Genomic DNA, 25613 nt, shown 5'->3' with positions numbered 1-25613 from the left:
ATGACAAGGCATAACAGACTAAAACAGGACAAGCATAACAGATTGTGTATAAGAGTAATGAACCAGCCCCCGCCAAACCCAAAATCCAGCCTTAAATAGCAGAACAGCAATCAGCTGATCTGCTTCAGCTTGAGTTCGGGGGCGTGGGATACTGGTCGTCATGGCGACCGTGACAATAATGCATACTACTATAAACATGTATGTAAATAAATATTTTTGATCATTTAGGAGTATGCTCAAATTAAGGCAAATAAATTATTAAGTGTACATTAATTAATGAATTTACACAATGTTTTTTGTTTTTTGCTAAAAAGGTTTCACGTGGTTACGGTTAGGATACTTTCTTTAAACAAAAAGGTTTAAGACGTGAGTTATTACAAAACATTAATATACTATTGGTTACGTGTTACTTTTAAATGATTTAGGAATGATACAATAGTATTATTTACTTATGTTAAGTTATCCAAACATTGTATATGTTCATAAAGTATATCCCAAAAAAATCCACGCACTACTCGAGGAGGCAGCCATTTTGTTGCGTGCTGTCAACTTGAGATGACACGACAAACCAGCTCAGTAGCCTAGATGGTAAGGCGCCCGCTTTGAGACTGGGAGGTTCGGGTTCGCGCCCCGGCAGAGTCATTCCTAAGACTTAAAAAGTGGTCGGCGGCGCCCTCTCTTGGCTGCGGCTGCATCGGGTCAGATGCAATCGACATTTCGTTCTGTGTACATTGTTACACAGAATGACAATACAAGGAAATTATTATTATTATTATTATAAAACTGACTTGTCTCTTGAGATTGGTCATGTGACTCTCAGGAGAATTTGACTGTTAAAAGTTAACTCCTGATTGGCTATGATGTCATATACAGAATACACAAAGTTGAAAAATGTCTGGCCTCAGAAATAGGGTTAAAAAATGGTGGTGTATTTCTTCTTCATTCGTAACCCACAAACATAACAACGTTCAACACGGCTGCATAGTTGAGTTGACTTCCCCTCAAACTGAAATTATATGACCAAAGAAAATGTAATTATACTCTCGTTTGATTACGTGTTGAGCCCCACATCCTTGTGTTCATCCTTTATTGTTTCCCCCCTGGATATAAATCCAACCGCCTCTGTTTATCTAAATCTAGTGACCTTGGCCAACCCGCATTCTTCCCTCCAAGACGCCCCCGCCCTTCACATCTTGTTTTCCTCCAATGGAGTCTCCTGCAACTTTGCTGACGTCAGCAACATTGCAGGACCTTTGTGCTCCCCCAGCATTAGATTCAAGCGCTATCGTTTCCCCCCTCCGCTCATTAGTGCCAGAGGTAGAGGTGACAGATGCGGTCACATATTCTCCCTTTGTGATAAAAGGCACAAGAGTGGGTGCTGCAGAGAAAAAGGGGTACGGTCCTTCTGGAGGTGGTGCTCCAGCACATGAGAGGAAGATTTGGTGCATTGCACAATTTCACTGTATATTGATTAAATCTGTACAGAGCATGGAAGGCTGTATAAGGTGGTGCGGGAGTAAAGTGGATTCAAAATCTATCATCACTATGTAATGACCTCTTGCATTGAATTAAATCCAGGAATTAATATTGTGTATAATTTAGCGCCTCCTAGTGGTCAAAAAAACACAATTCTTCAAAAAAACAACAATATTGATAGAACTAATAAGCAAAAATATGTTGACTAGCTTATAAGAGTGATTTTTTTTTAAATACTACTTGGTTGAGAAATGTTGTATTTATTTTACAAAACATATGGCTCGAATAGAATGGGCTGATATGTTTGTCCACCATCTTGCAGCTACACATACCCATAAAAACCTTGTGAAAGGTTGGGTGCAATAACTATAAGAAAATGGTGCACTGGTCACTTAATCTCCGTAGTTTGTATTCTTCCTTTTGCTTTGTAGCACTTGATTTGGGTTGGACTACACAATACAGCGAAATTTAGTGGTCAGAGAAATCAGTAAATGCCCTTCCTTATGCAGCCTGAATATTTTATTTAACCCGACTCTCCTTACCTAGATTTGAACCATAAACCCAATCTCAAGTCAGTAGTATTCTCCATTTGTTGGCCTGCAGAGGGGTGGGCGCCACCAGGCTGCACTTGCCCTAAAACCCTATTGGTTAAGGGAAGAGTAGTATTCTCCATCAAGGATACAAAATTGTTTACATTTCTGCACCTTTGATAAAAGTATTTATGGCTACCCAGTGAGTGAGTGAAAACAAACTATTCCACGATCTAAGTGTGTCTGTGTATGTGTGTGTATCGTGGTGGTACTGGGGGAATTGAGAGAGCCATTATCTGGCAGTAGACAAATATTTCCTCTCCCAAACATATTTCCTTATTGGATTGGATTGGATTTATCCATCTATCCAACCATCATTTGCACCGCTTATCCCCAGTAGGTCGTGGAGGTCCTGGGGCCCATCACAGCTATCTTCGGGAAGTGGGCAGGGGACACTCTGAACTGGTTGCCAGCCAATCGCAGGGCACACAAAGACAGACGTCTCAATCACTCAATTACACCTAGGGACAATGTGAACCAGCCAATTAACCTGACATGCATGTTCATGGAATGTGGGAGGAAACCGGAGTGCCCAGAGGAAACCCACGCAAGCACGGGGAGAACATGCAAACTCCACACAGGAAGGTTGGTAGCTTTTTTTGAACCCTTGACCTCAGAACTGTGCTGCGGATGTGCTAACCACTCAGCTGTCTTTGGATTTATTTATTGGCAATTCATCAATCCTTTAATTTCCTGTTCCTGGTTTGATAAATGGTTGCTACGAGCACTAATCCCGACACCTGGCAGTGATACTCACCCATCCCTATTAAAGAGATTTACATGTGAACTAATTATTCATCCTTAAAACATCTGCAGAATTAAAAAATAAATAAATATGAGAACTGTGGTTATAGTTGTACCTTTTTTGATATTTAGTGATATTTATTAACATTAACTTGTTTTATTTTTACACAGTAAAATAAATATTATTGTGTGTTAATTTTGTGTTCTTTAGACAAGGACCCATGTTTAGGTAGTGCTAGATGAACAATGGTTATCTTAATGTTTTACAGTTCATGGATTCCTTAAGCATCTGGGTCGTTGAGGTACCGCTTCATGTGGTGTGTCTTGGGCAAGTACAGCCTGGCGGTGCCCATCCCTTTTCCAACCGTTTTTTGAGGGTTGGGGTTTGTTCCCCCATGTGAAGCAGCTTATAGTAGTTTCCAAGGTTACCAGTAACAGAATATACCTATAGATCTGACTGAGATACAGCGCCTTCATCATCTTGTCACTGTTGTTTTTTGATGGAAAGATTAATCCCGTTCTTCAGAGATGAACCCGATCTTGCGTGTGTGTGACAATACTGACACTAGATCCTAAATCACTATGGAAAAACTTCCGAAATATAGAATATCAAATGTATATATTCACATTGTACAATAAGTATTGAATCACTTGTGGCCTTCATATTTTTCTTGAAAAACAAACTTTGTGGCCATGAAGTTTCGTCCATCGCTTTTGTGACATATTAAAGGCTCAAAGGCTCTTTGCATGGAAAAAGGCTTTGCGTTTCATATATTTTTGTATCTATGTCTGAATTATTTATACACAGTACTAGAACATACAAAAATACTAACTTGCATCTGGGTTATTTTACTGTGGACACGCTAAAGTGTCAATTTCAACAAAACCGCAGTGAACATATGATCCTTATTTACAGAGTGTTGAAATATTTGCTCTTTAAGCGTAAATCAACACTGGTTATTTTGTTGTGTATTTACACTTAATGCCATTTTAATGTTTTAAATATTGTTTTTATTTCTGTGGTCATTCTGTTTGAATTGATGTATTGTATTTTCTAGAGTATATGGCGCCCCTCCAAAAACAAAGATTTTGCAAAAATTTCAGAATGTGCCTTATATACAGGAAAGTACGGTAAAAATAAAATAATATAACTTAATGTCTATGTATCATGTAAATTTATGGTAATACTATACAATTACGTTATGTTAAATAAAAATATGAAGGATGAAATCAGTGCGGCACAGTTCTGAGGTCATGGGTTCAAATCCAGCTAGCATCCTTTGAAGAGTTTGCATGTTCTCCCTGTGCTTGCATGGGTTTCCTCCGGGCACTCTGGTTTCCTCCCACATTCCAAAAATATGCATGTCAGGTTAATTGGCTGGTTCAAATTGTCCCTAGGTGTGAGTGAGCGAGTGGGTAGTTTGTCTCTGTGTGCCCTGCGACTGGCTATGGCAACCAGTTCATGGTGTCCCCTGCCTACTGCCTGAAGATAGCTGTGGTTGAGCTCCAGCACCCCGCGACCCGACTGAGGCTAAGCAGTGCAGAAAATAGAGTATGGAATCATCCCGAAATCGAATTGGAAATGCACCATCCATCCATCCATTATCTGCACCACTTATCCTCAGTAGGGTTGCGGGGGTCCTGGAGCCCATTCCAGCTATCTTCGGGCAGTGGGCAGGAGACGCCCTGAACTGGTTGCCAGCCAATCACAGGGCACACAGAGACAGACAACTCACTCGCTCATTCACAAGTAGGGACATTTTGGACCGGCTACTTACAGTAAACATTTATAAATTATTCATTTAATTGTAGAGTTGGAACAAGTTTTTTTTATGTTCTTTGAACCACGTTTTCATTTTCTGACGTTTTTAACGTCGCACTAGATCTTAAGATAGTAATTCCATGTGCATACCTGTGTGCGCCTCATAAGTTAATTTTTTTTTTTTTTTTTTACAAAAGGCAATTTTTGAAAGTGAGCCTTATATATATATTTTTTTTTTCGACTATTCTGGTCAAATATTCTAGAGATATTGAGTTTGAACAATTTTTATTGACACTTTTAACAGCAAATAAACAATGTGAGGTTTGAACAATTTTTATCGTCACTTTTAACAATTTTTATTGACACTTTAAACAGCAATTAAACATATTCACAATTTCATTATATCATTTTCTAACAGTTTGAGGTTTGAACAAATGTTGTCGAAATTTTTAACAGCAATTAAACACATTCACAATTTCATTATATCATATTCTGACAATATGAGGTTTTATCGACACTTTTAACAGCAATTAAATACATTCACAATTTCATTATATCATATTCTAACAATATGAGGTTTGAACAATTTTTATCGACACTTTTAACAGCATTTAACCAATGTGTAAAGGGTAATACTATTGTGCAGGGGCACAGCTCTGTCTTCTGTAGTAGATTCCAGAATAGATTAGGGACCCTGTGCAATGGATGCGCTTGATATCAGTCAATCCGAGCTGGATGCAGCCGCATCCATTCAGTCACAATGTCGGGGTTTTGAAAGGAATAGCAAACGCAGAGAAAGCTTCAGGCGTAAGATAGAGCCGTGTGCGTGTCCCTCAAGCCGAAATGGATGAAAGTAAATTCTGCTGCTAATGTTACTACGACCAGTGCAATTTTTTTAGACAATCCTTTCCCCACATCCCCTAGTGCGTCACCCGCGGTTTCCTCTAAATGGTTCATTCCAAGCGAACCTGTCACTGTCACCGCGTCGGGTAGAGCAGCCGAAAGGAGCGCGCAGAGGGGGAAGAAAGCGAGGAAGGGAGGCAACATCCACTGCCTGCCATTGCAGTGCGGCAGCCGCTGCCGCTCCGGGGGACCTTTTCATCCTCCGGTGGTGTCTTTTCGGCGGGGTAGACTCACTCCTCGCGGACCGTTGTTTATGCCAAGGTGAATATGTGTGTGGATGTATCAGTTGTTGTGGCTCCCGCCGCAGAATGGGGAAAAGGATGCATGCGCCCCCTACCCCTCCCGTCCCTACCCAGCGAGCGAAAACGTTAAAGTGGAGGTAACTTAGCGACCCCCGTTTGTTAAACTGCGCGCTAGGCTAAGCGGGTTAGCCGAGTCGACCCGCTTCGCTCACAAACGGAATAAACCCCGCTTCTCCGTTGTGTGTATCCTATTACCGCGTTGTGCCGTGTCATTTCATGTCATCCGGTCGAGCTGTCATCTAACGGAGCGCTCGTTCAGGTAACGGTTAGCCGGGAGAAGCTATGCTAGCTGTTACCACAAAATGTCGGCCAGCGAAGGGGGCTCGACCTGACCAACCGAAAGGAGAAGGAGGGGAGGGGGTAGAATTTGAGAATGTTCGCGGCGTAACCACGTGACGCGGAGAGTGCTCGACTTGTCCGAAATGTGACGTTGTTCTTTGAAGTTCAAGGGAGTGGGCTTGAGTGCTAGTTTTCATTGTTGAGGTGTTCATACAGTAACCCTAGCGAGGGTCTTTGGGAAAACCTATTTAGCAGTGTGCTAACATTAGCTGGTGAGCTTGTCTCTGTCAGCGTGTTCCGTTACTTATCGGGCATTTAGTTTTGCAGGCACCTGCCGGCTGAACGTTGTTTGGCTTGAATCAGATGCACTGAACACTGCAGCCGAACCGTCGGACAACGGCCGTCACCTGTTGAATATTTGCTCTCATCGGTACAGGTGAAGGCTTTTGTGACGCTATTTTTACTTTAAATTACAATCTGGTTTGTTTTCATGAAATGAAATGAAATGATCTGCATTTATATAGCGCTTTTCAAGTCAAGATTTACCAAAGCGCTTTACAGTGTGCTTCACATTTCCCAAAAGCGGCCGTGCAGCCATGTAAGGCGCTAGTTAACCTGCTTATTGGGGGCATTAGGGGTTCAGTGTCTTACCCAAGGACACTTCGACCTGTAACACGGGTTTCGAACTGCGATCTCTTGATCCCAAGACGAGCGCTCTACCTCCTGAGCCACTGCCGCCCCATGGGGTGCTATTTTGATTTCCCCTAAAATATGCTCAAATTTGCTTATAGTAACTATTTCAGACCCACTGTCCTTTGATCCTAAACAGGATCTCGAATCAATTTTCAGAAGTTGATGCATGATCATGGTATTGGCTTGTTAAAGCATACCAGTCAACCTCCATATATTGTACGCGTGTTTCGTTATATCATATATATTGTTAATTAACATTTTGTTGTGAGATACTGAGTGGCTCGACATGAATGAGGTTTATTATAAAAAAGTTCAAAAATTAAGTAGCTTGGGCGTTCACAGTAGAAGGAACAAATACATGCAAATATAATTAAGTAGAATAATAAATTTTCTTATTCAAATTATTAATTCATTTTCTGCATTAAATTATTGTTGGTGATATACTGATAACCACAAACCTGTCTTTTCATTTTCTCCTTTTATTCTTCCTTTTTTTCTTAACTTCTTTATACAACATAATAATTCGTAATATAATGATTCCAAGCAAGTGAGCCGTTTTAGAGCCGGCTCTCTTTAATGAGTTGAGCCGAAAAAGCCGGTTCTCTAAAAAGAGACGGACTTCCTTTCACTACATAACTACCACATGAAATCTGAGGCTGCAGATGCATGCGCACAGTAGCATCAAACCGCTCGCTTCGTTTGCAACAAAAAAAAAACGATACCGAGATAGAGGCCACCGCGGCAAACTCGTTTGACTTGATTGATTTGCCGTTTCGTGATAGTTGGTGTATACCGGACAGTACCCATAATTGACAAATTTGCGTTTTTTTCGTACAAATTTTCTTAAAATGCATAAAAAGTGTACTTTGTACGGCGAAAACGTACAGGTTGACAGGTATGGTTAAAGGAACACTTTGTAATATGGAGGGTTTGTACGGGTGCTTGAAATATTTGAAAATCTTTTAATGTTTATGTTGTGTTTTCATGGATTAATAAGTGCTTTAATTTTTGGTGAAGTGCTTGTAAATGCTTGAAATTGTTATGTTTCTCAACAAGTCTGCTTAACAATGACGTCGACACTCTCCGGTGCCTTTGCTTTGTATTGCATTTCTTTCCTCGTGGTTAACGGCAGTTCTTATGGTATTGTCCTATAAAGCATCACCACCCAAGAGGACAAGTTCATACTGCACCTAAACAGGCACTATGTGTATAGTACAAGGATTACATATCAATTAGGGGCCATGCAAAAAAATAAGTTAGTGCTTCCCCATGTTAAATTGTAATGGGAAGAACTTCCTGCAACTGAAAATGTAAGCTACATATGACAGTACAATGATTTTACCCAATACCTATGAAGGGAGCGATTTGTCTCAAAATATTTACACACTTATTGTTCAGATCAAATATAATCAAAATTTACTCGAGATCTAAAAATAGGTCCTAATAAATGCACACGCAAGATTTAAAATCTCAAAATGGAATGACAGATATATTTGTGGACATGCAAAATACATGATTCATTTTGGATTTCTTCTTTTAATGGTACTGGAATAATTGGAAAATTTGCTTTGAAAGTCTTTTAAAAAAAAAAAAACTTGAATTTGGCTATGAAAAAGGTGTGCGAACCCTCTACATGTGACCATTAGATGTTGCTGTATTGTGTAGTGCAACTGAAAATAAGTGCTAAAAAACGCAAGGGAGAATACAAACTAAGGAGAATGACCAAACCGCAAAGTCTTTCACAGGGTACGTCTTGCAGCAAGATGGAGGTGTACTTTAAATGTTAAAAGTTAAATATTTTCGCCATTATGTGTTAGTAATGCCAAACTGATTTCAAAGAGCCCTTATGGTATATTTCCCACTGTGTCTAACTGCTTTTATCTCTTTTTCTTTATTTTTCTATCAAACAAAGCTGTTTTGGGCAGAACACATTATTAACTAGTAGATTAGGGCTTGGGTGGAGTGCTGGAGAGTGACATCATGCTTGCTGCAAATGCTTTATTTGTTGGAACGAACACTTTTCTTCTTTTCTTTTTTAAATCTACCGCTTTTTCAAATCGGAACACAACAAAAATTGCGACTGGTATTTTAGTCCACAGCTGCTTTATTTTGAAGCAAGATGATGTGAATAAACCGCTCAAAAATCGCATTTGATATCCGTTTTGGCAAAAGCTCGCCACATTTGATTTAAAACAAGATTTTTTTTTTTTATTACCAGTTTTTCATATTTTGGAGACTGAATTTGTTTTGCGCGTAATAACGGAGTGTGTGATAAACTCTACCGGTCTTTAAATTGAAAAGGGTGGTATCTATAGAATCATCTTAAGTTCTCCAAATAACTTGAAGGGCAAGATCACCACTGTTTAAGATGGACCTCCTATATGTTGCTGTATCAGTAAAGCAACAAAATGTAAGGAAGAATACAATGTTCTCAAAGTGACCAAATTGCACTATTTTTTTATTATTTTTGGCCAACCTCTTTTTCCAGTTTTTTGGTTTTCGGACACTCATAGCCGCTTAATAGTGGAAAATCATCTCAGCTCCCTCTAAATGTGTCTTGTGTTATGCAAGGTAAAATCAAATTTTTTGACCAATGGGTATTTTTAAAAATGCATGCTCAATTTTTGTTTATTATTAAAATCAATTTTTTCAATAAAGGAGTTTATTTTCACTATAAGGCTAAGTAATACATACTGCCCCTTTTAAATATTGTTTTATTTTTACTTTGAGTTATCAAACCACACTTTTTTTCTTTTCATTTTTTGACCAGCATTTCACCAGTTTTTTGTTTTTGGTTTGTTTTTTGGGGGGGTATTGTTAGCAGCCCCCTCTAGATGAGTCTCGTGTTATGTAAAAGCGAATTCCTTAAAGTTTTTAAAAATATCAAGTCAAGTCATGTTTATTTATAAATGCACACTGTATGTGTTTATGTATTTATGCTTGATATTCAAAACAATATTTTTTTTTAGTGAAGTTTTTTTTTAATCGCCAAGGCTGTAAATAATACAAAGTGTTACTTTAATTATATTTACACTGTGCTATTTGACACACACCAAAATAAGGAACCCCTAGTCATCCGACCACTAGGGGGCAACACATAAGTGGACTGACGAAAGAGAACAAGATAGATATAAATGTACGAGCTATAATATAATGGGCATTTGGTTCCGCTAGTTCAGCAAAATTAGTGTTTTTGGCTCGATAGCTGCTCAGATTAGCTCAGTTTATCTGTCTGGTAGAAACTTGGATTTATTAAACATTGCATTTAGATTATACAGACAGAAGAGGGAGCTCTTTCTGCTAAGTCATGAAGTTAACAGCGCAGGGGGCACAATCCACTGATTGCTCTTCACTCTCGGTAATATAAAGAAAAAAAGACTCCACAAATGAATTTTACTGAAGTTTGAGATGATATATTTACATCTTTTGATATATTTCAAAAAATATGATCACCCAAATCAGGTGTATACATGATTGTTGTGTACCAGACGAGTATGTTGGATGGTTATTCAGTACCAGAACCAAGTTGTAAGCAAGTCCTCCTCCCATGGCATGCTATATGCCATTGTACAGAAAACAAAGTTGAAATAGATTATTGGTAAGGGCCTAGTGTCTTTTGTTGTTTTGATGTTGCGGTTCCACATAGGAGGCTAGTGACATGGGAAAAAAAATGATAAAATTGTTAATTTTCAAACTGATCGATGATTATGGCCTTGAAAAATAGTCTGTGTAATATAGTGTAATAATCTGTTAAGCCCTTTGAGACTCTTTGTGATTTAGGGCTATACAAATAAAAATGACTTGACTTGACTTTTACATATTAGTATTTATTTAACCCTACTTTGTAAAATATGAATCCATGTTTCTTTGATGCCTGCAATTCTCAAAAAAAGAAGCAAACACATGTGATGCAAGTGCTTTGTCATATTTAAATATGGATACATTAAATTGTCCCTAGGTGTGAATGAGCGAGCGAATTGTTTGTCCCTGTGTGCCCTGTGACTGGCTGGCAACCAGTTCAGGGTGTCCCCTGCCCACTGCCCGAAGATAGCTGGGATGGGCTCCAGCACCCCCGCGTCCCTACTGAGGATAATTGGTACAGATAATGCATGGATAAACCGAAAAAGAATAAAATATGTAGTCCAAATTACACTGAACCCCAATGATGGGAATTTCGATCAAATGTTTCAATATAATTAGCAACTTATTTTGAACAAAGCAGCAACACATTACGAGTGCTTAAAGAAAGCTTTTGAACTCCACCGTTGTCCCTTTGGCGTAAAACATTCCAGCAAGGAATTACTTTTATTGCTTTGGCCTGAGCACAAAAACAGCAAATGACAATGGATCATTCTCCAACAAAACTCTCCAAGAGTTGCGAATTGAGGTCTCATCTCATCTCATCTCATTAGCCGTACCGCTTATCCTCAGTAGGGTCGCGGGGCGCGAATTGAGGTATACATTTTAAAATTATGTTCATTGTAAACATTGTGTCCCAGCTTTATTTGTAAGGACGTAAAGCCATTTGTTATAAACTTGGATACAGATATAATATAAATATACATGAATACTTTGGCCTTGTGCCTCAAGTGAAACATTTTTGATCTTGCTTTTATTCATTGGTATGATTATATTTGATTACTGATGCTGTTAAAGCCCATTTGATGAGGCTACTTTAATGTATTAGATAAAAAAATATATACTATTTAGTGGAGGATGCCGAATGCAAATTGTTCATCCACTATTGAATCAATCGTTTAGTCAGCAGGAAGACACTGGCAACTCTGACAAGTGACACCTGCAGGCAGCAACTAAAGAAAACATCCTGAAATAATCCACATTGGTATGGGTTCTGTCTTGTTGAATTCAACTCACTGTCGTCCTGTAAAGAATTCATTGTTTGCAAAGTAGCAAGACTGAGAGACTGTTTTGCAGCTTCAAGGGTACCCACGCATGTTGGCCTCTTTCCCTGAGCTGTCAAGAGGGCAGCAACTGTCTTATGAATCATTGTGGTTTCTGAAGGACACATTCATATTCTACTGTGGTTGCATAAGTACAGTTTAACATACGTTGTTGTCTGATTAGTAACCATTTGGCATGAGAAATTGATTCAGATTAAGTTTATGCAGATTCTGTCTTCTGACATCCACATAAAAACACTATTCCAGTGGTACTGCCATGATACGCAGGGTCTGCTTTGCAAACTTTGCAAGTAGTCTTTATTTGCCTTTCATTGGCCATCACATTGTCTACTATTTGTATTATTGAATTTTGTCGACAATTAAACAGCGGAACTTAATATGTTCAATTCAGAGAATGACCCCTATAAGAATAAACACAATGTTTTTTGTTTTTTTATTTTCAACCTTCATCTTGCAAAACATGGATTTCAGCTAAGGAAAATACCTCTACAAACGTCATTGACAGTTCATTTTATAGCCTTTCCTTTGTATATTTGGACCCTTCGAACAGATGGTCAGACATCATGCAAGATGTTAGCACGCCTGGTATACCTCAAGGGAGCTTAGTTTAGCCAACATCAAAGAACAAGACCCCAGAAAGGATTGAGTTGTTTGACTTTTTAGATTCCACAGTTGTGGTTACAGGAATACAGAAGCTTGTATGCGACTCTATCCCAGAAATATTTGTTAAAACACAAAGTGTGATCATGATTAATGTCTGGACAACATATTACTCATCTATCAATACATACCGTCTTCATCTGTTTGGTGTACGATGTAGCTTTCATCATCAGTGCTTTTGACTAGCTGTTTTGTCCTCATCCCACACACTGTGACGGAGGAAAAAGAGGGTGCAGGTCAGCAGCTCTGCTTATCAGCACATTCCTGCTCTTCTGGGCTCCATGTGGCCTGCTGATAACTTCTACTGGGTTTGATTGAGTGCTAGAACTGATTTCCTGCTCTGTAGCTCTGTTCAGGATCACCAGCTTCAGCCATGGGTTGGGTGATAATGCAACTTTGAATGGCGGAAATTTCCGTGCAAATGACGTCCATTGAAGGTGGTAAAATGTAAAATTCGAATAACATCTTATCAGTAGTGGAACGATATTGACTGTTAACTTGTTGCGATTCATTGTTCAGATATATTCTTGATTTAAGGAAGTGCCCCTTTTGTACATTTTTACTCCTCTGCTGAATGAGAGCGATTATGTATGTATGTGTTTAATTATAGTTTTGAAAAAAAAAAAATTCTCGGAAAATCTATATTTTTTTGTCATTTTATGGGCTAAACCAACCACTAAATGACAAAATGTGTTTTGCATGAGTAACCTAATAGAATAGATTTTTTTTTATATTCTACAGATATATTTATGTATTTAACATGTTGCAAATATAAAATGTTGATTTTTAGAATCAACAAAAAGTGCTGAACAGGCTTACTCAACAGCAGTTATCAGTGGTAAAACCAACTTGTGAGTGAGTTAATTAAGGCAATTTTAGGCAAAATCTACATGTGTATATTAATTTGGTGTGTTTGTTTATGTGAAATGGCAGCAGTTAAAAGGTGAAGTAGCTGATGACTTATAACGCCGTGGATATGAGAATTTTGGTGTATGCTCAGTAATTTTTTCTTGTGTACCAAATTTAGTTTTGAAAGATTTTCATGTTGGTCCACAGTCGACGTCATAAATACAAGGGAAATGATTTGTATATATGAGGTTCATACCGGCCTATTGAATAATAACTGCTGAAGTGTATCTATGCTCTAAGGTTGACTCGACTTGTTGTCCTCTGAGCTTTCGGGTCATGTTATGCACAATGAAACATTGTGCCGTGAATCCCTGATACAGCACGGGCATAATGTACAGTCTCTTAATGTCATTGGCTGTGACACCTGTCTTCTCAATGTGACTGGGAACAGCGTGCAGAATTATAAAGAGGAAGAATAGCGTCAGCCTTCAATAACCCCTTCCAACACGTAGTGAGCCATATTTTTCCTGTAAGTGGGAGGAAGTAACACTCTATCACGTTTTTGGACAATTGTCGTATATTGAATACATTTATCTTTGGCTTATTCAGTGAGGAGCAGCTTGGTTTCCAGGAGATGAAAACAACACTTTGCTAACCCTTCACTTCACCGTTAAAATGGTTTTATTAAACCCGTACATTGTTTTGATTTGCAGATTTTATATGAGCTCAATATGAAATGAAATGATTAGTTAAATAATAGATTGCTTTTTGCTGAGTAAAGACGACGCTCAGTCGGACCAACGTGGCAATCAGAGGGTTAAATCCGATACAGCAGTTTACACTGCGGATGAATGTTCACTAGCACAGAAGCGTCCCATGCTATGGCGGAACTGCAGATCCCACACAAACCGCTGCCAAGCCCGAAGGGGATTTGCTTCAATCCCATGAGCGTGTGAAGAGAGAGTTGCGGGAAGGGATCCATTTTGAAGGAGGATGTTTGGGAAGGACGTCACTTGCCTCTGCTTCTGTGGCAGAGGAAGCTCTGGGATGTAGCAATTAACATTGTTTTTGAGTCGAGAGGCAGATGTCAGGTGTGAACCGCTTTCTCCTTTTGTGAAAGGTTTTGTCATGCATTTATGATGTTGAACGTATTATTGTGAAACTGGAGACGCATGTGTGGCATGTTGAAAGTACTGCTCTTAGTTTTTGCAAACCATGATTGTTGTTTGGAATTTAATGTGGCGGAAAAGTTCATCAAAAAAACTTTTTACGTCAGACACATTTAAAATAGACCCCAAAAGAGAATATGGGCATACAGCAATCACTCAAGAGATAGGCATGGGATTAAACTTTGTGTTTTTTGCATTTTATAGAAGTTTTAAACCAATTTTTTTTTTTGTATGTTCATTTGAATTAATCTTAGTACCGTATTTATTCATGTATAACATGGAATTTTCTTTTACTTAAAAACAAAATCCAACGTTGAGGTGTGCGTTATACACGAGGTCTTACGGTAGTATATTACCGTATTTTCACGATTGATTGCTCAATCCACAATATCACTGACCAAAATCAGAAAACATTAAAGGAACAGTGTGTAATATGTATTGCCTCCCTAAGTGGTACCAAAAAAATTTCATTCAGTAAAAAAATGATTGATTTGAATACTAGGCAGAAAAAAAAGAACTATCATACCAATCTTAATTTTTATTAAAAAAAAAAAATCAAAGGTCGAAAAATTAAATTTTCACCGTGGAATCCCTTTTCAGATCGGTGCCATGTCACTGGCCCTCCCTTGTACCAAACAACACAGTGCCATCTAGTGGTCAAATATTACACATTGGGGCTTTATTTGCAACCACATCTCTTGACCTACATTCTATGTTTAGTAACAATATCCAAATAACTTGCATGTACCATTCTTTCCTCGCTTCGCCCACACTGAGACCTGAGTCAAGCATTGCGGTTTTGCGCAATCACTGATATCTAGAGTTCTAAAGTTTAAATTCAGTCTTCCTTATACTTTTTAATGATACATGGGTACCCGTTTGATGGGTACGCAACTCAGGCTGCGAAGAGGCAACGTGCGTCGCTTCGGCTTCGCATATACTAAAATTGGAACATTCTGCATGTGATGCTTCTTTTAAGCTCAACATTGCTGATGAGGCTGAAATTCACGGTAATCGAGCAGCTAGCTGGAAATTCACTGTACTACATAGACTTTCTGTTACTCTAACATTCGTCTTTATCTCAATGTATATAAATAAAACCTAAACAGCACGAGGAACTCTTTGGTTTATCTGATAATGAATCTGATTTTGAAGGATCTATCCATTATCTCCTCTGCCTATCCTCATTAGAGTCGTGGAGGTGCTGGAGCCCATCCCAGCCATCTTCGGGCAGTGGACTGGGGAACACGCTGAACTAGTTCCCAGCCAGTCGCAGGGCACACAGACAATTCACTCGCTTGCACATTCACACCACAATTTGGACCGGTCAAACAACCTGATATGCATGTTTTGGGAATGTGGGAGGAAAACAGAGTGCCTGGAGGAAACCCACACAGGCACGGGGAGAACGTGCAAACCTCCGCACCTTGGGGCTAAGCGCTAACCACCCACCCACCGTGCCGCTACTTTGAAGGATATCAGATAAAAAAATAAAATAAATCTTCTTTTCTGTATTGTGTCTTAGCTTAAGGTCTCTGCTTCGCATTTGCGACAATCGGCTTCTGCAACAATACATATATTAGATGCACAGTCTCTACTTTATCTCTAAGTCGTATGTATTCATGAAAAAAGCCATTTGTTACGGAAGCCCTTTTTACACAGATATAAATAAAAACTTGTTTGCGTGTTACATACTTGAATATCTTTTTCGTTAAAACTATTGTTGATAATTTACAAGAACTCAACATATCTTTGCATTGATAAAATTAATTTGAAACTACAATATGATAATTTAGAATTTGTGAATACCATATTTCTTCTTTTGAAGTTTGTTTAAAATAAGAACTAGGACTTTGCATTAATCGGTAACGAAGAAGTTAGTCACCAAGTGTCTGCCCATTCCTCGACCATTACAACTTTATAACAACTCAGTAGTACACAGCTAACACTATGAAGCCTGAAATGCACAAGTTTGTTTTATAAATAATAACTATGAATAAAAAAAAAAATCCTCAATATTAATATGATTTAGGATTGTGTTTGCACACAGTTTGGGAGAATGTCACCTAAATAAATTATAAGGAGTTGAAAGATTAAAAGTAAGAACTGTTTCCCTCGAAAAACACAATCTGTGATTTTATTTTAAAACCATATTTTCCAGCCCTACTTTCAGCTGTGTGTTCCATCTGTGTTGTGGGTTCTCCCAAGTTGTGTGGTCGTGATTCCCCTAGCATGGCCCCAGCGTCTCCATTTTTTTTTTTTTTGCTTAGGCAGGGCAAAAACACCTCAGTCAATGTGCCGACGGCGTAACTATACGTACAACTGTGGTTTTCTTTTACATCTATGCATGACTGAGACGTTACATTATTTTTGCAATTTGCATGGTTGGTTTATGATGGCTTACCAACCCATTGGAGCAATTTCAAAGAGATATGGCTGAAATTGGGTGTGTAGTCCCCACTTTAATATACTCATTTCAGCCAGGACACAACTTCCTGTGGTGTGTCTTGGGCAAGTACAGCCTGGCGCCGCCCATCTTTCTCTCTCGTTTCTTTGGGGAAGTGTTTTGCTCCCCCACATGAAACGGTACCGGTTTCAATGGTTAGCAGTAGCAGGAAAAGCCCCCTTTTCTGACTTTTATACAGCACTTTCATCATCTGATTGCCATTCTTTTAGTGTAAAGCGTCGTCCCATAGATTAGCCGGACCTCGGCATTGATGGGCTCTGGCGTGTGACAATACTGATACCTAGATTCTTAATCACTAAAGATAAACTAATTTTGAGTATCACATAATACAATACGCATTGGATCTCTTTCGTAGTTTAGTTGTGAACTAAACTTTGTGGCGATGACATTACGTCCTTTTGTGACATATTAAAGGCTCTTTGTTCAATTAGGGACTTTGTGTTTTGTATATTTTTGTGTCTATTCAAATTATCTATTTGAATAAATAAATAAATAATTGCATGGAAAAAAAAAATCCAATTATTTCAAAAATAAAAAATACATTACTTAAGATAAGTTACAAAAATATCTAAGTAACTAATTCTATAAAATGTTTCCATTAACAGTACATACATAAAAAATGCACTAATATTGTTTCATTAACAATACGTGATTAAATACATAAATAAATATCTAAATAAATATAAATGAAGGCGTACTCACATAGTGACTGTCCACAACTACGCCTAAAGGCCTGGAAAAATATTTGATTCCCTCTAATGCCTTTTGATCAAATAGATTAAATACAAAATATGAGCATGATTCACATTTACTTTACTGCATGCTTTCTCAAAGCAAAATACTACCTACATTGGTGCTTATCTCAAGCACTATAACAGGAATTAAAAAGACATATACCTCTTTCCAGACCGTCAGTGTTAAATGTGAGTACTCATTGCATACAATTATGAATTATATACAATCCGTACAAAAAAGCCCCAAGTTTGTTCTGGTCCGTTCACAATTACTTGTAACCGCCTCAGCCAGGTAGCTTTACAGTAAAATAATCAACATAGATTTAAAGTGTTGTTTTCCCCTTTCCCCCTGTTTTCTTTTGTTCATTTAAAAGGTCAAAAGGCATCTTGGTCTGTGAATCCAGTTAAGTCTTCTTGGCAGGCACTGCAAATGCCAGTCCACTTACAAACACCAGTGGCCCCTTTGCGTTACCGCAGCAACAAGCATTGCAGGGGGACACCGCCAAACTTCATGCTTTCAAAGGGGAAATTGTGCGTCAAAGGGAGAAACGAATGCGGGTGAAACAAAACAAAAATACTTTATATGGGTTTTCCTTTCATTTTGTGAGAGTTCTACTCATTTTGGACCTTGTTTCTCAGCATCTATATAAAATGTATCCACTTAAAATGCGGTGTACATTGTCTGGCTTTCCAAGTACAGTACAGCAATTTGACTTTCATGCATCTGCGTTTCCATGGTGCCAACCAATTGGACATAGCCATGAATTATACCTACTTTAAATGTCCTAGTTTGAATTCTGTCTTTTCTGCAGTCTTGTTAATATTCAGATGTCTTTAACCCCCTGCTGCTCCCCTCCCTTCTCCCGTTCAAGTGCTGCAGTGTACTCCATATATAAGGTTTGGGGGATGGGGTGGCGGGAAGTAGCGATCTCATTCAAACTTGCGCTCACTCCTCTTGTGTCATGTCGGGGCGTAAGCTGCCTGAGGAGTTGATGACTGCGACTGGCAGGCCAAGAAAGTGTGGGGCCACTCTGGGCGATTTATGTTTGGCTTCTCATTTACGTTTTGTGTTTTGCAAATCATTTGCTGGTTGCTATGGTGAACTCAAGTAAACTAAATATGGAGAGATGTGTGAAGTATTAATTTTACATACCTCTTATACTACTCTCCTGACTTGATAATGTTTTATAAGTAGCCATTAAATGTGTAGTTGAAATGATGCAAGCACAGATCATTTAAAGAATGAGCATCCGAGGCGCTAGGGACAAGGTCACGCTAACAGCTGAAGGAGCCGACCTTCAGCTCATCCTCTCGGGAGGTTACTGTGATCATGGCCGTGTACTTTAATGTTATTGACTATCAGTGTGGCCTCATTTTATCTTACAAGGTTTTTCTATGTTTATCAAATAAATATGTAGTAGACATGACACAGAATCTGAGACGGTGGTGACATCTACATTCTTGTAAAAGTGTTTTCAATGTTGTGCTAATGTTACCGTCTTGATGTGATGTCTTCTAGAGTGCAGCAATGGAGGAGACTGTCATTTGGGAACAGCACACTGTAACACTGCACAGGGTGAGTATTCAAGCACGGGCTGAGCAAATTCATGGTCAAATTTTGAAGACAAAAAAAGTGTGAATTTCTTATTTCACTCATTTTTGCCATTTGAAACCAGGAATGATTCCCCTGCCTCTGAAGGGTCTTTGTAATTATAACAAATCATCTCATTTCAAAATAAATAAATCTCCACATGTTTTTAATCACAGGCACCAGGGTTTGGCTTCGGGATAGCCATTTCAGGAGGCCGAGATAACCCTCATTTTCAAAGCGGCGAGACCTCCATTGTAATCTCTGATGTGCTGAAAGGTGGCCCAGCTGAAGGCCTACTACAGTAAGTTGTTTGAAATTAATTGGCGGCACAGTAAAAGCCAGCTTTCAAATTTCCATTTGTCTTGTCTTCTTGCAACTCCAACTGTAGAGAAAATGACAGAGTTGTCATGGTCAACGCTGTGTCCATGGATAATGTGGAGCACGCCTATGCAGTCCAGCAGCTTCGGAAAAGTGGAAAAATTGCCAAAATTGTGAGTTGAATAATAATATTTTTCAATGTCAACAAAGCCTTTAAACAGCAATTACATTTTTTTATTAGAATTTTTCTAATAGTTATTTTTTGTTACATAAAATATTTTGAAAGGTGATTTTGACACATTTAGTAATATATATTGTAATAAAAATGCAGACTGGAGAATGATAAGTATTGATAATGGCAATTTATAACGGACTAAGTCTAGCCAGGAGACCAATTGGGGCCCTTGATCAAATTCTTACTGGTCTGCTGGCTGTCATAAAATCAAAATGTGGAGACTGTGGCTGTTTTCCAAGAATACAATATCAAGAGGCACTGCCAGACGATAAACGAGGACTACAAAAAGCTAACAGGAAACAAACATTGTGAAGGGTGAAGAAACTGGAAGTTGTTTTAACAGCACAGAAGCACTTTTTCATGTGACGCTTCGAGTTAAATGAAAATGCTACGAAGGCGAACTAAGAGGTTGCGACACTAATCGCCAAGCACTATAAACCTTTCACGCAGTGTGAATTTTACTAAAGATTATTCAAAAAATACCTGGCTGAATAGTCAGCTATCACACGTTTTCAGCTTACCAAATCCGTTCCGCTTTCTAAAGAGTTTGGACACTGTGGTCTAGAGTTCACATATTCCTTTAGATATCCAAATGCAAATAGCTTTTAATTTGGAAAAGATGAAGCGATCGACCAACTTTCAACATAGATACCACTTAGTTGCTTCAAGTTAACTAGAAGAAACCCTCATTTTTGCATTCCAAGAAGAATCTGCAATAGACAAAACCCGCAAAGTAGAAACTTTCATTTATTTATTGATTAAATACTTTATTATACATTTAAACCAAAGAACAAACCCTTTTGTCAAGCTCAAGCATTTACTGTACTTATGTTTTTTTAATTTTTAAAAATAAATTCTGTAACCTCAAATTATAAATTAAAAGATAATCTTGCTGCAATATTGCACTATTGATTCAGGACACTGTCCACTTTCACCAAAATTTGGACTTTATTTGAAAAAGACATGCTAAAGGTAGAAGGTAAAAGAATTTATAAGAAGTCCAACTTTATTGGTGATGGAAAACTTCCTCTGCCATTTGGGCCCGGCTGCAGGTGCTTCTGTCAGTCCTGAGTGTTTTGTTGATATGACGGCTTCTGGAGAAACTAAAAAAAAAAAAAAAAATGTGCGTGCGTAATATATGAATATCAAGGTTTTTTGCATACCTGTACAACTTGACACACAAGCAGAAAAAGGGCAGGCTGACTGTTTAACCGTTTGGAATGAAGACCACATTGCACGTTGATAAATCCGTGAAGTAGTGATAGAAATTTCTGTAATCTGTAAAAGCGTACTTTTTATTGATTTAAGTCAAGTCAAGTCATTTTTATTTGTATAGCCCTAAATCACGAAGAGTCTCAAAGGGCTTCAATTTAGGTTAATTAATGTTCATTAACATTGGGGTGAAAGCCATGTATGATCTGTGCGTTAACTATGGATTTTCTGCGATTCTTTACACTTATTCCAGTCAATTGACAGCCCTAATTTATAGTCCCACAGTGTGTGTATGTGCATTAGCATATTTAAAAAGAAAACTAAAATCCCCTGAGCTCACTTAATCAATGTGACCGATTTTTCTCTGGGTAACCAAGACTTAATTACATCTTATTTACGTTGGACAGACAATCAGGAGGAAAAGGAAGGTCCACGTCCCCATGGGTCGCCTCGGGGAACGGGAAACAATGTCGGAGCATGACGAGGAGGAGGACAGCTACGACGAGGAAATTTACGAGACACGGAGCGGCCGGAGCGGCGCCTATAGCGGCATGGGGGGAGCCGTGGGCCGGCGCAGCGGCCGGAGCTGCGGCCGAAGAGACAGGGAACGTGAACGTAGCGGATCGCGTGAGAGAAGTCTCTCACCGCGGTCGGATCGCCGCTCACACAACTTGCCTCCTCGCCCAGCTAAGGTCACGCTAGTAAAATCACGCAAAAATGAAGGTGAGGCTCACAAAGTCGGGGATAGAAATGGGACTGATAATTAGTCCAACTGTTAATCCAGGAAAATCACCTCCGACTTTATTTCTCCTAGTTAATATATCTTAAGTCAATTTTGGTTTACTTCCAGGGAACACAAAACTTGCCAGTCTCGGCAGAATCCAAGTTACTCAAATAAATCTTAGTAAAAAGAGAAGAGGAATTAATCTTCTTTAATCTTCACCGTTAATCCTGGAGGAAGCAGCATCCAAACTCTTCCTTCTTTGCACCGTGAGGTCCTGTCAACTCTGTGCTAACCTTGCCTTCGCTTTTGTCGTTCACTAAGCAGAATATGGCCTGCGCTTGGCCAGCCACATCTTTGTCAAGGACATCTCCCCAGAGAGCCTCGCAGCCAGGGATGGAAACATCCAGGAGGGGGATGTTGTTCTGAAGGTAAGGCGGGCTGTCTGAGAAATGTCAAATATTGTTAAAAATGTATGAAACAACTGATTTTGTTGCAAGATGTTTTTTGTCGGTCTCAAATGTTGAAATTGTGGTAATGGAGTGGAATTGAGAACAAAAAAAAACACTTTGTGTTTTGCTGCTTTTGTTGCACTGTCAAATGTTGCGGAATGGTGCTTGTAGATGCAGGCTTGTGTGCTCGCAGAGTCCGCACTTTTTTGCTTGGCAAGAAAATAGCAATATATATTTAACAGATATTTTAATTGGAACCACAGTGTGTAGTTTTTTAATGTCAATTGAAGGGTTTTTTTTTTTTATCTTTGAAAACTTTCACAGAGTTTACTAAACAATCTCCATCATCACTATCTCAGAAGAAGATTAAATGACTCCATCTTGCTCATGCTCCCCTACACTAAACAAATTTAAATGGTTTCCATGGTTACCAGTTGCTGGAGAAGTCTCCTGATCTGACTACGATACATCAACTTTTTCATCTGGTCGTCGTTTCTTTTCAGACCTGCTTATTGTAAAATATTCATGACCCTGCAATGGGAAATGCAAGCAACCTTGTGATTATCATTCTAGACCCGATTTGTCAAATAAAATACTCAATCTTAGGGCTCATTAGATTGATAGTTCATGCATTTATTCAGTAGTGCTTACGTGATCCAGGGTCACACCTAAACAAAAAAGCATTCACCCTCACAATTTTGAGTATTTAATTAACTGAAGATGGATACTAACTACAATGATGGAATTTGGGAGGAAAGCAGAGTACATGGCAAACTGAAATAAGCTCCCACATACTTGCTAGCAATTCTTGATATAGAGAATATAACCCTTCAAAAATAGTTTTTGACTAATTGATCTAACCAGTTGAGGTGGGCAATACTGGGATTTTTTTCAAATAATTCAAAAATCCTTTTTTTCCCCTTTATATAGGGTTCTTATAAAAAAAAAAAGACCTTTCAGGAGAGTCGGAGCTTTGTGACCAAACAAAAAGCTATCTGTGTCTGTACTGAAAATGAGCAAAATGCCATCCTTATTTGCTGAGTCCAAAATGCCAATTCAAAAGCATGATTTCTTTTAGCCACTCACCTCAGAATAATTCATTTTGTAGTTTACAATTTGAACCTTGACACTGCAGAGAGTGTAACTGGTCCATTTAAAATGGGAAAAACTGTATGATGATAAAATGTTAATTAATGACTTCATAATTTAAAAAAGCCTGTGTAAAAAAGATTTTCAGAAGCAATTCTCATTTTGAGTGCATACTATGGACTGATGAGAAATGCTGGGCGTATCGGAAATGGCTTATCCGCCATAGTCAAACTATGGCCGACGGCTTTTGCGCATCCGTCATGATTAAAATAACTGCTACGAGACGTATCTTGAAGGTCACCTGATCTTGGTCCCAATGGAGCCTCTTTTATGTTTCCATCCTTTTATTTATCTCTTTTCACTGTCAATCTGCATCCAATCAGGACCATAATGGATCATAGTGATAAATGAGCTGTGCGTTTGAAAGTATCTTGGTGCTGCAGGTATGGCGTTTGCCAGGTCACAGATAACAATCTGGCACCTGATTCTCATAGATCAACGGCACAGTGACCGAGAACCTCTCCTTGATTGATGCCAAGAAGCTGATAGAAAGGTCAAAGGGCAAGCTAAAAATGGTTGTTCAGAGGGACGACAGGGCGACCCTGCTCCATATCCCTGACCTCGATGACAGCATCCCTTCAGCCAATGCCTCCGACAGAGACGGTGAGATTGCCGTTAAGTGCTCTTTGGCTGCTGCCGTTTAACACACACCTGCACTGTTTGTGTGAGATCAGACATTTCAGACATCCATTCTATGGCATCCGACCATTCCAATCGATCACACGACAGACTTCGTAGCAGCCGCTCCCGGTCTCCAGACAGACGATCGGAACCCTCAGACCACTCCAGACACTCGCCGCCTCAAATCAGCAATGGCAGGTAATGTGCAAATAAATACTAAAAGAATGTCTCCAATAAAATACTTGTCATTTTCTTTTTTTTCATCACCACAATGATCTTCGCTCCAGACCTATAATGATTTACTAGAAATTCAATTTTTATGCAGAAGGAGAAAAAAAACACACATTTATCTGTAATCTTCAAAGACTTCTAATCACAAAATTCCATTGTTAACATTGTGGAGGTTTGACTTTCTTAATATAGATATAGATAGAAGTATAAATGTTGTTCTTTACCTGAACACAACATTGTATTTGAGGCATTTCTTTCGCTCATTTAAAACTGCATTGCCACTTCCCTTTTATTATGCATCAAAAACTACTGAAAATTGATTTAGATGATTGTTAGGGATCCATACAATGCTTTTTTAGGGAATGTTTTTCCCTCTGCTCTTGTCTTTCTCAGGTAAGGTAATGTAATGTCTGATGAGTAAAGCCACTAATGCTGTCAGATAAATTCCTCTTAATTCAGCCTCTCTACAGCATTGAATTCCAAATGCCATTTTTGTTTACATCCTTCCACATATAAATTCAGACACCGAGTCAGTTTTATACCAGCAGTGCCATTAATAACGTGGCATGCCAATGACTCAATTTTATCTTTGTGTGCAAACTTTGCTACTGTTTATCCAAACCTGATGATGCCATATCAACTAGATTTTTTCACAGTAGGCTTAGATGCACCCATTCTTACCAATCTACAGGCTATGGAGCGTTTGCATGTTCACCTTGAACGAGGAACATAAAGACGCACTATAAATAGAGCACATAAAAGGAAAGTTGTGACCTTCAAGACCAAAGTGTACTGCCTCACATTCAAGCTGTTCAGTTGTCCTGTTTTTTTAGTGCGCTTGCGTGTGTGTCTTTCCCAGATTAAAGGCCTCTAGAAATATAGTAGTAGAACATTTAGCTTTTGTGTAGCATTGATAAATTGTATTTGATGACAAACTGAACAAATACTTCTCTTCCTTACCCCAGTCACCGAAGTCGAGACGAGGAGCGGCTATCGAAAGCGGCTTCTACTCCAGCAAAGCTTCCTGAAGAAATTCCTCTGGCCAAGCCGAAGGAACCGGCTCTCAATAGAGATGAGAAGCAACTTCCGCCACTCCCGGGTAAGTTACCCAATCCTAATCTTAATGAGTTTCTTCTGTTCTATGCATTTGCAAATCCATGAATTACAAGTAAAAATTGAGCGTCAGACAAATGCTGAGCCGAGCTTAACTTGCCTGCGGCCAAGTGAAATTACCTTTATGATATTATTTATTTAGTTTGACGTGTCATTCCTGCCTGAAGCAGTCTGCTTCGGGTCTGTTTGTCCTATCTGCTCAGAAACTGTGTTTTATTTTAACACATAGTTTTGTACTCATGTGTCCTTTGAATTACATTCATTGCTTTACAGAACCGAAGCCAGTTTACGCCCAGCCCGGACAGCCTGACGTGGACCTGCCTGTCAGCCCATCAGATGCCCCAGTTCCAAGTGCCGCCCACGATGACGGCATTCTTCGGTATTTCTAATTGTATCTTATGATTATCACCCATACATTTC

At 38.9% G+C, this 25613-nt stretch overlaps 1 protein-coding gene across 10 annotated transcripts in view; it reads left to right on the top strand.

The window, feature by feature from the left end:
* Window positions 1-25613, top strand: part of tjp1b (tight junction protein 1b) — a 116510-nt gene that overhangs the window by 73725 nt on the left and 17172 nt on the right. For 5 of the 10 annotated variants that reach the window (XM_088339997.1, XM_088340001.1, XM_088340000.1 and 2 more), the window contains 9 exons: window positions 19070-19126; window positions 19318-19442; window positions 19530-19632; window positions 21314-21629; window positions 21952-22058; window positions 23663-23831; window positions 23903-24047; window positions 25046-25179; window positions 25467-25572. In XM_088339997.1, the coding sequence (XP_088196123.1) occupies window positions 19070-19126; window positions 19318-19442; window positions 19530-19632; window positions 21314-21629; window positions 21952-22058; window positions 23663-23831; window positions 23903-24047; window positions 25046-25179; window positions 25467-25572 (1262 nt within the window). Of the gene's footprint in view, window positions 1-5523; window positions 5737-6420; window positions 6493-19069; window positions 19127-19317; window positions 19443-19529; window positions 19633-21313; window positions 21630-21951; window positions 22059-23662; window positions 23832-23902; window positions 24048-25045; window positions 25180-25466; window positions 25573-25613 lie in introns of those variants that run through there. The other 5 variants (XM_088340007.1, XM_088339999.1, XM_088340003.1 and 2 more) reach the window with 3 other exon arrangements.

This window comes from Urocampus carinirostris, chromosome 7 (assembly GCF_059441175.1).
Source record: "Urocampus carinirostris isolate Australia breed hairy pipefish chromosome 7, RoL_Ucar_1.0, whole genome shotgun sequence".
Classification (NCBI taxonomy): Eukaryota; Metazoa; Chordata; class Actinopteri; order Syngnathiformes; family Syngnathidae; genus Urocampus; species Urocampus carinirostris.
The sequence above is the reverse complement of the archived record's forward strand: the minus strand, read 5'-3'. Positions and strand labels throughout refer to the sequence as shown.